Source organism: Dipteris shenzhenensis, chromosome 23, assembly GCF_047967505.1.
Source record: "Dipteris shenzhenensis isolate YYH24624 ecotype China chromosome 23, Dip_SZ_1.0, whole genome shotgun sequence".
NCBI lineage: Eukaryota > Viridiplantae > Streptophyta > Polypodiopsida > Gleicheniales > Dipteridaceae > Dipteris > Dipteris shenzhenensis.
Window position 1 is genome coordinate 34,530,897 of NC_141618.1, and position 15,506 is coordinate 34,546,402.

At 39.7% G+C, this 15,506-nt stretch overlaps 1 protein-coding gene across 1 annotated transcript in view; it reads right to left on the reverse strand.

Annotated features, from left to right (window-relative positions):
- Positions 1 to 6,964: 6,964 nt before the first annotated feature.
- The window catches only part of LOC147887301 (acetyl-coenzyme A synthetase, chloroplastic/glyoxysomal-like), a 91,609-nt gene continuing 83,067 nt past the window's right edge, over positions 6,965 to 15,506 (reverse strand). The window contains exons 13-16 of the mRNA XM_087394367.1: positions 12,228 to 12,318; positions 12,013 to 12,111; positions 11,681 to 11,800; positions 6,965 to 7,282 (exon numbers count right to left, since the gene is read on the reverse strand). Of these exons, the coding sequence (XP_087250493.1) occupies positions 7,217 to 7,282; positions 11,681 to 11,800; positions 12,013 to 12,111; positions 12,228 to 12,318 (376 nt within the window). The 3' untranslated portion in view covers positions 6,965 to 7,216. The remainder of the gene's footprint in view (positions 7,283 to 11,680; positions 11,801 to 12,012; positions 12,112 to 12,227; positions 12,319 to 15,506) is intronic.

The following is a 15,506-nucleotide window of genomic DNA, read 5'->3' on the forward strand; positions in this document are numbered from 1 at the left end:
GATAGGCCTCTCATTTAAGTTCTAACTTGTGTGAGAGGTGAATCTTCTCTGCTAGATGGCACATCTATCCTCGATTGAGGGATCTACATCCTTTAATGTTACTAGTGTGGTGACAACATCAAAATATTTTCTGGAAGTGATGCGTGTTGAAATAAGTATTGATATCATTGACATTAAAAACTTTATACAAATTGCGCAAATTTAGCCAAAACAAAAGTTGAGTAGAAAATGGGTAATAAAAAGCATCAATAAATGTGAGCATTAACATTGGCATTAGCATGGAAATAGAAGCTAGAATGATTATAATACCATTGATAAAAATATCGATAATAAAAAAAGGCGGGTGAAATTGATACTTATGATTTTTAGAGGACACATTGTAACTCAAGTATATGTGGGTCATTTGAAAACATTTACATGTAATTCAACTTCTCCAACACTACTCGTCTGCAATTGTCCTTCATCATTTAGTGTGATAAAGCATTGGATGGTTCTCCATCATCCAAAGCCAAGTTACAAGCATCCTATGAATAAAAATGTAGACTCCCAAGATATGGTAGTGTGAGAAATCCTCAATTGACCTTAGAATATCCTCATTCTTGACAACTTGTGTAGGAAGTGTACTAGAATTGTAGGCTTCCATGTCCACTATTGCCTCTTCTTGCATCTTGTGCTTCACCTCCACACCTTCCAACACATGGTCCCTTCGAAGTGCAACTAGAATCACCTAATCTCACAGATCATCAATGCGATGGCATCAAAGATGAATACTATGAATCTCTAAAGTTTACTCAGAGAATGTCTTGTATAATTCCGTTATAATATATATCGATTGGAGATTTATATAGTTTGCACTAGTTGAGCTATCTTGTGAAAAGTATGCTATGACTCCATAATCAAATATATTGTGCTTTATATCAACCTTTTCTCTTGAAAGTGATTACCATGCAACCACATTGCATTGAATGAATGATACTAATGATAAACAAATTAGGTCTTTGTTAATAGTAGATACTTGTAAGCAATCTAAAAAATAAAGATACAAGGAAGACACATAAGAGTAGAGCCTATGCAAAGTCTCTTCCCTGAATTTTTACTTACTCCTCCCTCTATTCAACCTCCATGAGAGCTGATTCCAACCATTTGATTGTGCATGTAGTAGTCTATATTGCAAATAACTCTAGGGAACATGGCTATCCCCTATTGCTTCACTTCGAAGCCCTCCTTTCATCCTCTTGTTTCCTTCTTGTCTCCTTCTTGCCTCCTAATATCTTACAATCCATTTCTCCATTTTTCCAAGTTAAGATGTTGACTTTAGATTCTATGAGCACTTTCCTCTTTTTGTTGCTTCCCCTTCCCCTCTGCAATCTCTCCCTCCACCCTTGGATCATCTTTCTTTGCTTCCCATCCCTTGTGTGATCACCAATCTCTTTGTACACCACTAGATCATATCTATCCTCCCAAAGTCAAGGCATGGATGGATTCAATTGTATTAAAAACTCAATAACATAAAACATTGACTTTTGCACAAACTTGCCTAGCTTTTGGACTAGCAAATTACAAGCATATATCTTGAGATCATGAGTCCTAGAAATGAAAAACATGAGTAAAAGTATGACAAAGCAATGAGTTGGAAAACCAAGCAATCTTTTTTTGTGATATGTTCCTAAGCAATCATGCAAGTTGAGATAATCATGCATTGTCCACATTAAAGTTTCCCTTAGCTAAAGATTTTGTTGGATAATTGGCCTTGAAACATCATAGACTTGAAATCCATTACACAAAGTTTGAAACTTATCTTCCAAAGGAGCAAGATATACATCCATGTTTTTCAATCTATGCATCCTTGGGACAATAACTGCTAACATCAAATGCCCCTTCTCTATAGTAGTCCATTACTACCAATTGCCAGGTAGACAAGGATGTGGATTGATGATCGAATGGATTCACACTCTCAATTGCCGATTTAGGCCATAGATGATGAGGCTTGTCCTTGAATCTCATCCCCTTTTGTCCACATATCTCCATGCCTTTTCATCGTATTCCATCTTTGGAGTGGTTTTGGGCATGCCAATCCATAATTTGAGCCAATGATGCACATAGAAACATATATTTTATGCATGCCAAGATGGGCATGTGTCCTAAAACCTCTCTCAATAGATTCAAACCTTGTGTCCCTTCCCTATAGCATGATGCATCACACTTTGGACAACTCTAGTGTGCTTGTAAGTACCCCTGAAAAGGATGCAATCATTAGCACATGCATGAATTGAGTTGCATTCCATTCGAATGCATTCAAAACTCTATTTGCCTCATTTATTGATGATGGGATGGTATTTCCTTTTGAAGGAATGTTTGAAGTAGCCTACAAAGCAAATTCAAACACTTGAGGTATGAGGGTAGTCAACTGCACAAACAAAGCAAAATGCTTATTGAGAGAGGGTACTTACACTTGTCCCCCTTGAAGAGCATTGTGAGTGCCTCTACTCATAGTCTCTTCTCCTCAAGATTCATGGTATTAGGGGCTCATCAACCACATGCTCTTCCTCATGTGGATCTTCTTCATGTGCATGTATAGAATGTGGGCCAAAATACGCATGTAACAAATCTTGCATGATCACATCATTAGTGTCTCCTTCATTCATTGCACGATCCTCTTTGCTGCCTTCTTTTAGTATCATGCATAAACGTCTGAATGGGACCAAACTTGGTGGTTTCATGGGGACATTATTACCTAGATTCCTATCAAGTTTGGTCCCATTTAGGTTAAAAAGTGGTGAATTTTATTAAAAAGATAATATTCAAAGGTCTATATAAGTCCAAACTTGGTAAGATTTCATGTCCTAAATGGGACCAAACTTGGTGCGTTTCATGGTGACATTATTACTTAGATTCCTATCAGGTTTGGTTCCATTTAGGATTAAAGATGGTGAATTTTATTAAAAAGAGAGTATTCAAAGGTCTAAATAAGTCCAAACTAGGTAAGTTGGTTAGTCACAATATGCCCTATAGTCTATCAAGTTTCTTCCCATTTGGGTTAATGTAGTCCAACATGCCAAATGATGAACCCTATCTAGGTGCCTAGGTAGAGTCAATGTTTGAAAATGGCAACATCCATTAAAAACTCCTTCTTAGGACATTGGAGGTAGAAATGCCCTTGAGTCCCACCAAGTTTGGTCTTTTAGAGTGAAATGAAAGTCCATGTACAACTGGCTCATTCTTCAAAACATCCATACAAATGTTTAAATAAGTCCCCAAAACAAATGAACATAAAGTCCAAATAAACATCAAAATAGATGTTGAAAAATTGGGCCAAAATTATTCTCATATTGTCAACAATAGTTTTATGATCATTTTGATGTTAACAAACAAACACCCATCACACAAATGCTTTGGATATCATTTTCAAGGTTTTCTCCCCCTTTCTTCACACCTCTCTTTGTTCATTACCCCAAGCTCTCAGCACAATTCCTCCCACACACCATACTACTATCTTATGGGGAAAGGGAAAGAGAAAAAATAAGCACAAAAAATGTATGTTTACTTCTTCTTTCTCAGCTTTTAAGGTTACATAAAAACTTTCAAGTTTTCAGTTTGCAAACACATTGATACACCTCCTATATCAAGAGTCGAATGTTATGGTAATGTTTTACAAATCTAAGGTGGAGAGAGGGGAAAACATAGGTTTTTTTCTACTTTTGTAGCTTTTGATTCTTTTGGGCATTGCCATGTCTCTTTGCAAACACATTCACACACCATCTGAATTAACAAGTTGACGTTCTGAATACTTTTTACAAAAGTTAACGTAGATATGGATTCCTTCAAGTTTTAGAGCTGTTCACGAGTTTTTTTTTCTCAATACACCTTCACACACTTTGTTAAGCCTACGCCTATAATGTATCTTTATTATATCTAAATATACAAAATATGTAGAGTCAAGGGTCAAAATTTGTCGGAAGGCAAATAGTCCCCAAATATAAAATTGCCTAATAGTTTCCCATGAATGCATTGCAAGAGATGACTTTTCCCTGTTTGTTGGATGTGGTACCACACCTTCCTTTTACAGCTGTACATGCCTCTGTGGATACTTCTTGGGAGATTCTAGCGAGCATAGCATCCTGGCATATCTGGAGAGCCAGATGCACAGAGGCTTTGGAGGGTACTCAGGTTCATCCCTCGCACACATTGGCTAGTATCTGGACAAACATCGTACATACTTTGATGGCCGTATGGATGGGTATGCAGGGAGACTCCCGTGCAGCCTCAGCTAGGAGGGCTTCTTTCTTCAGGGAATGGAAGGATTCTCCTTTCTTCTCTAAGACTACTACAGGGTTGAGGTGGCACTTTCAGCCTCAGCCTTGGTTGTTTTCCACCTCACTCTAAGGGGGTTTTTTAATTTATCCTCATGATTTCATGATGTATTCCGCTTTGAGCTTGCTCTCGCGGGTTTTTTCTCTTACTTAATAGAAGTCTCTTTCTTGAAAAAAAAAAAAGAGATGACTTTGCGGCTATATTTCTAGAATTTTGTTTACTTTTGGATAAATCTAAATATGGTTTTGTATCTTCTTTCTACCAGCTTGTATCTTTCTCTTTTTGAAAAAATTATTGTTCTCATTAATGAAATGTCCTCAATTTTGAGCCGCAATATTATAGCTTTTCCTTATTCTTCTACGATTCTAAAGTTTTCCATTATTGTATGTTAGGAATTCCACAGTTTTTAAGAAAGGGTGTTGGTTTCCCTTTGACACTATTGGAGTTTTGCATTATTATATGTTAGCATTCCAAAGCTTCTAAGAAAGGGGATTTAACACTGGTGATCCTACAAGTTGGTTCAAGCTTCACAACATTCTAGTGAAGCACAATGATTAATCAAGCTAATCAAACGTGATGAGAGTAGAGTTTGAATCAAATGAATGTTAGTTCAAGTGAAGGAAGTGGTTTCCAACATATCTACTAGTTCTATAGCCTCCGTGTTTTCATGTATCAAGATTGCTCCTCCTCAAGAAGTGACCAAACCCTTCCATCTACATATTTCCTCTCAACCACATCGAAATCACCCATGACAATAGCAATGTCCCTAACGGTGGGGAAGAGTCCTATCTCTCACTAAGTTGGGTACATAAATATAATTCATTGTGCTAAAATTCCATGCCAATCCCATTGACTGCTAAGACTGGGATGGCTCTGCCAATGAGGCTCTTTAGTTGGCATGTGAGGGGTTTGAACCAAGTTGATTCCAGTTAGTCTAACTAGCCAATTAGATCAACTATCCAATTACTTCAACATGGTCAATTATAAACTAGTTTCTTTTGTTATCTACTTGTTGTAGCTGCCACCTGAGTTCCCCCCTCCCTACTTTCAATTTTTGTAGGGCTAAGAAATCAAATATAACATCTAATCCTTTTAACCACTTCCTCAAGATCATAGGTTCGAGGTTATTTGTTAATCCTTCAACATGAAGGCTTAAGAAATGAAATTTTTCCCTATGTGGTGTTTGACATGACGAGCATTCCTGAAGATCATAGGCTCACTAGGAAAATAGCAAAGCCCTTTTATAGTCTTCTCTTCTCACGAGTTTCTAAATTTGTGACTTCTTTTAACCCAACCCTCTCTTTGGATGTGGTTTTCTCCTATTGAGTAGTCTTCTTCTCAACTTTGCTTCCTCTTATCTCTCTATCCATAGTGAAGGGTGGACCTTCATCCTCCATGTGGCCATTATATTTTTGTGTAATGGTGAAGTATCCATCTTGTCTAAAGCTATTATTATTGAAAATTTTCATGTGTCAAAATATATGGTAGGGTTTCTTATTTTTGTTTCATTAAGGGAAAACATATCTAATGCGCGAAGATTGTAGTCATTATTTAGTTCAAGGGGTTGATATTGTAATGATAATATATTTATAGGTTTTACAATGGTGTGAGGCTTCGACCACTTCTATAAGTGGGGTATGTACAAGATGGTACAAGATGGTACAAGATAAGCGGGGTATTCACTTATATAATAGGGAGTATTGATGTACAAGATGGGTTGACATGTTCTTCATATAAATGCCTAGTTTGTTGACATGTGCAAACACTAGATTTATTGCCAAAAGCGTATCCAATGGTGGTCATTGCATTTCATTTTCTCGTGGCTTTGAATGTCCCATTGGCTCCATTTATGAGGACATCAACTATGCTATAGCTTCCTACCCACAACTCGATGAGCATTTCTTTCTTTAATTTTATTAGTTTATGGAGTCTAATAGTCTTGGTAGGGTCTTGGAAATAGTTAGATCTTGTGGCTTTTGAGTAGAAAGGTAAGATTCATGCCATTTGTTACCATTTCCACTTGGACGTGATTAGATGATGTAGTATTATTCTGATGACACTACAACCACCAAAGCAAGTTAATAGTTGTTGATGGACGTCGTTTATACACCTCCCTATGTTGCTCATTAGGATAATGAATGCTTGATGAATGCTTGAAGGGTGGTAAGCTATGGATGGACATTTTGTACTTTCAATTATCCTACAAACTATGTGATGGAGGGTTGTTGCAATTTCCTTTCTTATGTTTTGGATGCAATGCTAATCACAAAAGGTATGTTCTCATTTTCTCATGGTGATTCTTGCAAATTCCTATCATTGATTCATGCAAACGTACAACTCCTCACCTTATTCTCCTCCTCTACCTTCAGCCATAGATGCTGCAAACTCCAATGGATTCAAATGGTAAAAGGTCGAGCCTTGTTTGTTGAAAATCCTATGGTTAATTTGCTCCATTCTCCTAAGTAGCTTTAAAAGCCATTGAATAAGAAACATTGCCTTTTGGATGCTACCTGAAGTCTAGTCCAATGTGCAATTTTCTAATGATGCCTAGATGGCACAGTCTGTGGTGTGTTTGTGTCTTGTATCCAAGGGCAAATCACAAGGCAACATCAAATCTCATTACATGGCCCCTATGAACAAATTGGCCTTTTGAACTTCAAAATACTCCATTGATTGATAATATCATCCATACTTACATAGTCATATGAAATAATTTGGAACCATCTACCCTCACATATATGTAATAATATCTCCATACCTACAGACTCATATGAAATAATTTAGAACCACTAACCCTCCAACTTCCTTTCCTCTCATGCCTCATTGAAGAGATTTGCTCAATATCTAGTATGAGCTTACATGTTTCTAATTTACAAACATAAACACATGTAGATTTTTACTCCAATTAAGATATCCTTGTGCTGATGATTTGCTCCACAATAGATGGGTCTGCAAGTGAGCTTAAATCCCCCTACATTGCAAAAGCCAATTGAAAGATTAGCATAGAAATAGGCATGAAACGAATTAATAATCATATCGTACTTGACTTCTAATCATGATTGGAAAAAAATTCATTGAAAAAAAAAATCAAAACCTCCGTAGCTATTGGAAAGTAATGATTTCAAGATAGTAAGAGACATACATTTAAATTAATTTATTAATTCATCTACATATTCTTTCAAGTAAAACAAGTCCTATAAAGTCTGGAAAATTTGCTTTTATATGATAACTCATTTCCTACTTGATACCCAGACATGATTTTTATCATTGTTGAATCGAGATGATTACAACTAGGAAGGTTGTCCGTATTTAACATGTACATTAATGTGAACTAGGACTTTGAATCTTCAATTTTTATTAGAATTTTAATGGGTGCTAGAGGCATCAAAATTTAATAGGGCTCTTTGTTTCCATACACATGCACATGGGGGGGAGAGGAAAGACAGAAAGAAAGACTATGAGACTAAAAAAAACAAATACAATGAGCTAAATGGGTGGAGCCTCTATAAGGGGGCATCTACACCCAAGTCAAATACAAACATAAACATAAACACTAGCGCAAAGTATCTAGAGAGGATGGTAGCTGCCATGTGGCATCACGATGATGGTTCTCTGTATGCTGGTCTGAGGAACTAAGTCCATTGAGTGGTTGAGAATGAATAAGACGGTCTCGACAGAGAGACGTTCCAGTGGCATGAAACTTGTGATAGAGCACTGATGTTGGTCAATATGCATGGTCTCGTTGTGGTCTCTTGGCCGTGGATCTACGGAGTGCCACTGTCACACCTATCAACTATGTCCACAGGTCTGGAGGGAAGATCCCCAAGCCCCGTCTCTGCATTGACACACTGATGAGTATGTTATCTTTCTTGCTTCGAGCCTTTGCTATGCCATCTCCCAAAGATTTGTTGATCTGTGCTATCCAATTGGAAAGACTCAATGATCACACCTTGGGTGGATTCTGGCTGAGCACCCTAATCTTGTATGTGTGCCATGATCAAAAGGTCTCTCTATCATACAGCCTCATGAATGAAGGTCACCAAATGTCTCTGATCTGGGTGAAACGAGGATGGAGAGGGGTCTGAATCCATCTCTGAAAGACAATGGTGATGAACTTGGATCTCATAGTACACATGGCATGTGTTTCTTTGACCCAATCTCTTGTAGAAACATAGACTCCATATGCGGCCCTCTCTAGGCTGCCCTCGGCCCGTTCAATCTCAAAGTGTAGTCAGTGTGAGAGAACACAACACTTCTCGATCGAAACCCTCAAAGAGTGAGGGAGGTGGTGTGTAGTTGTATGAGATCCTCCTAAATAACATGGTTAGCCTCATGATAAGTGAGTGGAATAAAGGAGGCCTCAATGGAATACTGAAAGGGGGGCAATATGTCCATATGGCGTCCCATCTGCGGACATTGACACATATGCAGTGAAGGCAAACAAGACAAACCCATGCTCATAGAGGATCAATGGACTTTGTTTTGGTCCTTAACCATAGGTGGAATCCATGTTGAAAAGAGGATCCAATGTGGGCAGAATGCTCTCTTTGTGACGGGGATCAATTGTCAACTTTGAATATGAGGAGACACAATTTCTGAATCGTTTTTAGTGTACAAAGGAGGAAAGTCTTTTTTTTAATGCAAAACAATTCAGAAAACTCGCTGGGAGTTCTAACACAAGGAAATTTGTTTTTTGAACTCTGGTCTGGACTTATTCTGCTTCATGTATATCTGCCGGGGGAACAGGCCTAGCCAAAGAAACATTGCAACAAATGAGAAACATGCAAACGATGATCTTGGTAGAGGAGTTGGTAGTCAAACGTGAGAATCCTTTGTCAATTTTGACAACCTTAAGGAACACTGGTGCAAGAGGGTAGATCTATAGACTATTGGAAAATTTGATGAACTATGGAGTTACTCACTAAAAGAAACCTTGGTTTAGGATCAATGAAAGGTGGTACATAAACCTTAGGTTCTAGGTTAGGACATCCATGATGCTATGTCATGTTCTTAAGGGGCCACAACATGTGACGACCCCCCACACACATCCATCATGGAGAAAGAGAGCATATGGGCAGTCATGGCACTTTATGAGAGGTCTCAGGCAGGGTGTGAATGGCTATAGGGTGGACAGAGGAGATAGGGGGCACTGTCAGGGTCAAATAGGGTTGTCCACTATCACCAAATTTGTTTGGCCTCGACACTAAGAGGTGCAGGCTTCTCTCTTGCTAGCTCCTTGGTTCAGATTCTCCTCTTTGTTGCTGACAATGACTTTCCTCTTCACCTGAGGGCGTCAAGCGACGCTTGGATGCACTCCATACTTATTGTGAGACACGTGATCTGAAAGTCAACCTTGGCAAAACTAAGGTTATGGTATTCAACACATCCAGGGCAGCCATGCACAAAGAGCGGTTCACCCTAGATGGATTACCGGTGGAGGTCGTCGCATCCTACACATATTTGGGAGTTCTTTCTTTCGCTCAATTTTCACGATAAGACCAACAATGTAGGCCATACTGAGTAGAAGATACACCGCACTTTACTAGATTTGAGCATCCATGCTTTGATCCTCATTTCCAAGATCTACGGACCAAATCGCTTCTTTTTGACTCCTTGGTTTGCCCAACAGGCATGTATGGCAATCCTAGAGGTATGGACTTGCCTCTAGCTTCTCTTATTGTTATGGATGATCCACAATAGCTGTTAGTTCCACACCAGGTCATTTTGGCTGGGTTTAAGGTCTCCCCACTTCAGCTTGATGTAGCATTATAGGTGATCACATACCTTCACCGAGTCAAGGATTATGGTTCCTTGACCTTAGGCTGACACAGGTAACCATGGCTTGCCTTATCCACATCCATGACATTAGTAGCTGAGGGCGATCAGAGGTAGTGGTATGCCAGAATCTGGCCATTCTCTATGAATTGTATGATCTAGCTTCATCTTACGCTAACATGTTGTATTAAGTGTGTCTCTAAATGATTTCTGCTGACAAGATAGAGCATCTTAAAATATCATGGTTCAAATGTCTGATTGACATGTCAACTGAATCATGGCAGTTTTGAGAGCAAGAGCTGCACGTGGAACCGATCAAATTTAATAGCGTTTTGACGCATAAAACCATCCTATAGGTAGAAAAGAGGTGCATTATATAGACTATCTAGTCCATATATAAGTCCCTTTGAATAGGAAATTACAGCATGGAGTACTAGATTACAAGCATGTTCTATCAAAAGATATGCAAGTTGTATAGACAATAGGTAGCCTGTCCATATGCACTAGTGATGCATGTGACATCCAGATGCAAACTACGAGACCACATCTGTCGAAGGTTAAGTAGCGTAATGGGTTGAAGGCACTAGTTATGCCTATCTTTGTAATAACGACTTATGGACCTCAGTAAAAACACTACTCATGCAGAATTCCACTCCACTATTTTGAGAACTATATGAAGCTCTAGGAATGGGGGAAAGCAAAAACTAACAGAAAGTATATTAACATTTCCAAATGACCAAAAAGGTCTATAAGGCAAAGTAAAATACAATGCATTAAATGCCAAAAGGATAGAACCTATGTGCTCTTCCGGACACCTGAAGCCTAAACAAAAAAATTAAGAGCTACAAATCTAGGGTTGCAAAATCTCGCTCATACTGGTTGAGGCATGTCGACTCATCAGTGATACCAATGAGATAGATGTAGCCAATTTATCTCCTCTAGGTGCATCTCCCTACGTACATCAAGGATTAGAGAATGTAGAGCTCCCACACTACCAGGGAAAGTTGCCACTTGGCCATGCACAATATAGCTCATACTGTTTGAGGTGTGTTGTCATCAATTAATACACCGTAGCCAATCGATCTACCTCTGGGTGCACCTCCCTATGTATATCAAGGATCAGAGATTTGACAAAATGCAAATTTAGCAATCTATGGAGGTGCTGAAATGAAAAAGGTGCTGGCTGTCCTGCAGCCCTCCTCTCAAGGTCTCAGCTCACTGCCTGGAGTATCTCGGAAGTGGGTGCTGACAGCCAAGGGGGGGAGGTATAGAACAAAAGCATACCTGGATCAATGAGAATATAAAAAAATCTGCAGGCCAAGCAAATATATTTTCACCTTCAGGGTAAAACCACACGGTTCCAAAATTCATTGCTCCTGCAACTTAACCCACTTTGGGGGTTACATCAGTGTTAAGCTGCCACCTAAAAGTTCTTAAGACAGAATGAATCACACGCCATGTTGCTTGTAACCTGTTTGAGGTCTAACAGTATGTAATGTGCAACAGCTATCAATAATAAAATTAAATGAAAACAGAAACCGAGGTGACTACAAGAAAGGAAAACATGGTTTATTCGTGGTAGTACAGAACTCACCAAATCATTCAGCTGACCAGAGGCTATTTTCCTGAGAATTCGACGCATAATTTTTCCACTGCGGGTCTTAGGGAGTCCTGGGACCCACTGTATAACTTCAGGCACTGAAAAGGCTCCAATCTGTCACACAGTAGTAGTGAATATCCAACTTGAAATAGATGACAAAAAGGAGGCAAAGTTAGATATTATAACTACAAAATAAGAAGCTCATTGAAACCTATCTTTAGTTTATAAATAATCGAAGTCGAATGACTTATGCCCATTTTTCTCGCCTGTAAGCAGAGGATTCCAGCAGGATATGTTTTGAGGATTTGAATATTGAGCATACTCACCTCTTTTCTCACTGTATCCAGGTAGGATCTCCTCAGCTGTTCTGAAGCTTTTATGCCGTCCACAAGCACTATGAATGCATAAATGCCTTGACCTTTGACCTGGAATGTATGTATCTCAGTCTTTTGCAGGGTCCTCCAGCGGCAATTATATTATACTGTGTATTGAACTTTTGTAGATTCAAACTATAGATGGGAAATGAAATAAGACAGCATACCTCGTGGGGGATACCAACTACTGCAGCTTCTGCACAGCTAGGATGCGCATTAAGAGCAGACTCTACTTCCCCTGTGCTAATCCTGTGCCCACTGTGAAAGCAACATTACAAACCATAGTTTTAAACTGGATCTGAATATGAGGCATTTCGATCATGAAGTTAAAAATTTACATGAGTGAACTTGCAATGGCAAATGAGCCCCACCTTCCAACCTAAGACTCAGAGCACACAAACATGGGTAAAAACAAAGCTCAAAATGGTCAAAGAGAAGAAGCATATGACATGAGACGTCAAAAATATGCCTAGTCATACCAACTAGTCATTTCTCAAGACATTTGACATGCAAAAAGCCCCCCATCAGACCCTAATATTTATGCATTGCAGAAACATGATAGCATCATCCTTGTCATACTATATGTGGATGATCTTGTCATTACAGGCAAGCAGCTCAAGACAGCACTTTGCAGACCTTTTGAGATGACAGACTTGGGGTGTTTACAATATTTCTTGGACATAGAAGTCTGGCAGCAGAAGGATCATATGTGTGTGCGCCAAGCAAAGTGTACCAAGGGATTACTGGAAAAGTATCATTTGCAGGACAGCAAGCCAGTTCTACCCCAATGGAAACATGATTAAAATTGGATGCAATCTGGAGAAGTCAGATTTGGATGCCACTCCTTATAGGCAGCAGCCTAATATATTTCAGGACCACTAGGCCAGATATGGTGTATTGTGTCAGTAGGGTTCATGGGCATTGCCCCCAAGTTACTGTCAAAGTGCAGCAGAATATATGAACAGAGATAGAGAGCAGGCCTGCAAATAGAGAGAGAGCAAACTGTGACTAGAGAGAGAAAAGATGGCACATGAGTATATAGTAAGAACTCTGCATGTACTGCTGATAAAACTTCCAAATAATGATCTGTATGGTCTTCGATTTGCCATTAAAAATCCCCAAATGCATAGTACTCTTGATGTACACGAGGATCCTTTTTTAAACCTGCCAATGGATTGTGCCATCTACATGCAATATTTCTGTGTGCTGCCTCATAGTGTATCTGCAGCCGGGACTATATAAACGAGGCAGCTAATCCCCAAGTGATGAACAAATCACCTATTCTAATCCTCTAGAGCAAAAGAGAAATATCCTGCCAGATCCTTTAGGCCTCTCTGCGATTCCAAAGGCTGGGCTGAATGGACTAAATATCTAAAAAGCATCATGGTGAACATGTGTCTGCTCCAAATTTTCCTCTCCACAGGCTCAAAACAATAGCTTCATGTTGGAAGGGCCAAAAAAGCATCAAAACTTGTAACCTAGTGTTTAAAAACCAAATAAAATGATTACAACCAATGAGGGCATATCCCAACATTCCCCCTCATAGTGTAATAACATCTAGACACAGAGAGACTGCAACTACTTAATTCTTAAATCCATCATATACACCATCAATCTCCTCTTAAGAATTAAATTGTCATGCATACCAAGGAGATGTCTGCAAGAAAGAAAAACTTCTTTGCTAGTGGCTTGGTGAAGAAATCTGCGCCGGATTGTCACAATAGATCAATTGAAACTGTCCATCCTCCACTTTCTCTCACTCAGAGCATAATCACTGAGTTTTTCCAGACAAACGGCACTCATCAACAGGGCTCAGGGAGATGGCGAAATCGAGGACCAGATCTAGAGACGTGGCAGACTTGCCAGTGGGTCGAGGCACAGATCAGTCTAGGGGACCTTCTCTGTCACCACAATGTAAATATCCTAAGTCAAAGTACAGTTGACCATTTATTTGATCATAATTAAAGAGTTTTATATGTGTTAATTATGGTCAAAGAGTTATTTTAAATGGTCAACGGTCAAAGATACTTGACTCTAGTCAAGTAAACCTGACTTCGGTCAAGGAGACTTGGTTTATTACCAAGAGGATTAACTGCGGTTAACCAGAGAACTACAGAGCTGACTACGGTCAGAGAGTGTTGACTTCGGTCAACAAGACTTGGCATGCGCCAAGAGGGTTAACCCGGTTAACCAAGATGTGCCAACTTCGGTTGGAGAGACTTGGCTATAATTAAGGAGCTTTGACCAAGGCGCCTCGACCCTTGGTCAAAGCTCCTTAATTATAATCAAGAGTGTTGACTCCGGTCAACCAGAGAATAAATATATATTTTTATATTTGTTTAGATGTGCACATGTGTTCAGTGGGGACGCCCACCGTGACTAGAATTAGTCCACAGTGTGTTATTTGCATGCAAAGCGCTAACAATTAATGGGTGCCATGGTGGTGCGCTTTAATTAATTGTTGCAGGTACTAGGAAGAATTATTTTTCCTAAGCGTAACGGGAGCCTGACAAGCATCTAGGAGGCGGTTCGTGTGACCGAGAGCTTTGAAGACTCCAGAATGGCCCTTAGTGGCATGTAATAGGACTTAGTCTAGATTTTAGACAAGTGGCATGTTGCCAATTTGAATTGAGCTTGAAGCTCTTGTAATAAAGTGGATTTTTCACGTTTTGAGAGAGGAGCACCAGACAGCTCTACGCTGAACTTTTGTAACAGATTCTCTTCAAGTAATAAAATACCTTCGGGGGGGTCCAGCCCGACATGTTGTCCTGGGCCCTATTGTCTTTGTAGAGAGAGGGAAAGAGGGAGAGTGGAAAAGAAGTGTACTTGCTGGTTATTGCGAAGGAAGTTACGTTCGCCATTATTGCTGCCTCTCAGAAGAGCGAGATGGGTTTCAAAGAGCGTATAAGATTCAGTCTGGTTTTATATTCAGTCTGGTTTTATTGGTATCAGAGCCTTGGTTCGTTGTCTTTCAAGGCAGCGATGGTTTGAGGAAAAACGTGGGAACAGGATGAAGCAACTGCAATGAATGGCCGTCCCAAAAGCTTGCACGAAGGCCGTGCTAATGGCGAAGGAAATACCTACGGGATGCCTCTAATGAAGATTTTATTGGTAACGTTAACCAAGAGCTGAGCCAGTTGCACAGGCGCTGAGGCCTCGTTGACTTCAAGGTGTAGACAGATTGAGGCGAGGCAGAGGCACCTAGACAAAGGCGTGACGTTTTGATACATATCCAGGAACTGACTCGATTGGGAAGCTCATCAGCCGGCCGTGACTCACATGAGTGCTTGCTACAGTGGCTTGAGGTCGCAGTCACTCATGGTGATTCCAGAAAATCAGGCGGACATATGGCGATGGTGCGACGACAGACGTAAAAGGATTGTTCCGCTGTCGATTTCCTTGCGTGGGTGCTAGCTCCACGTAGAAGGTTTTGTGGGAATGTGCGT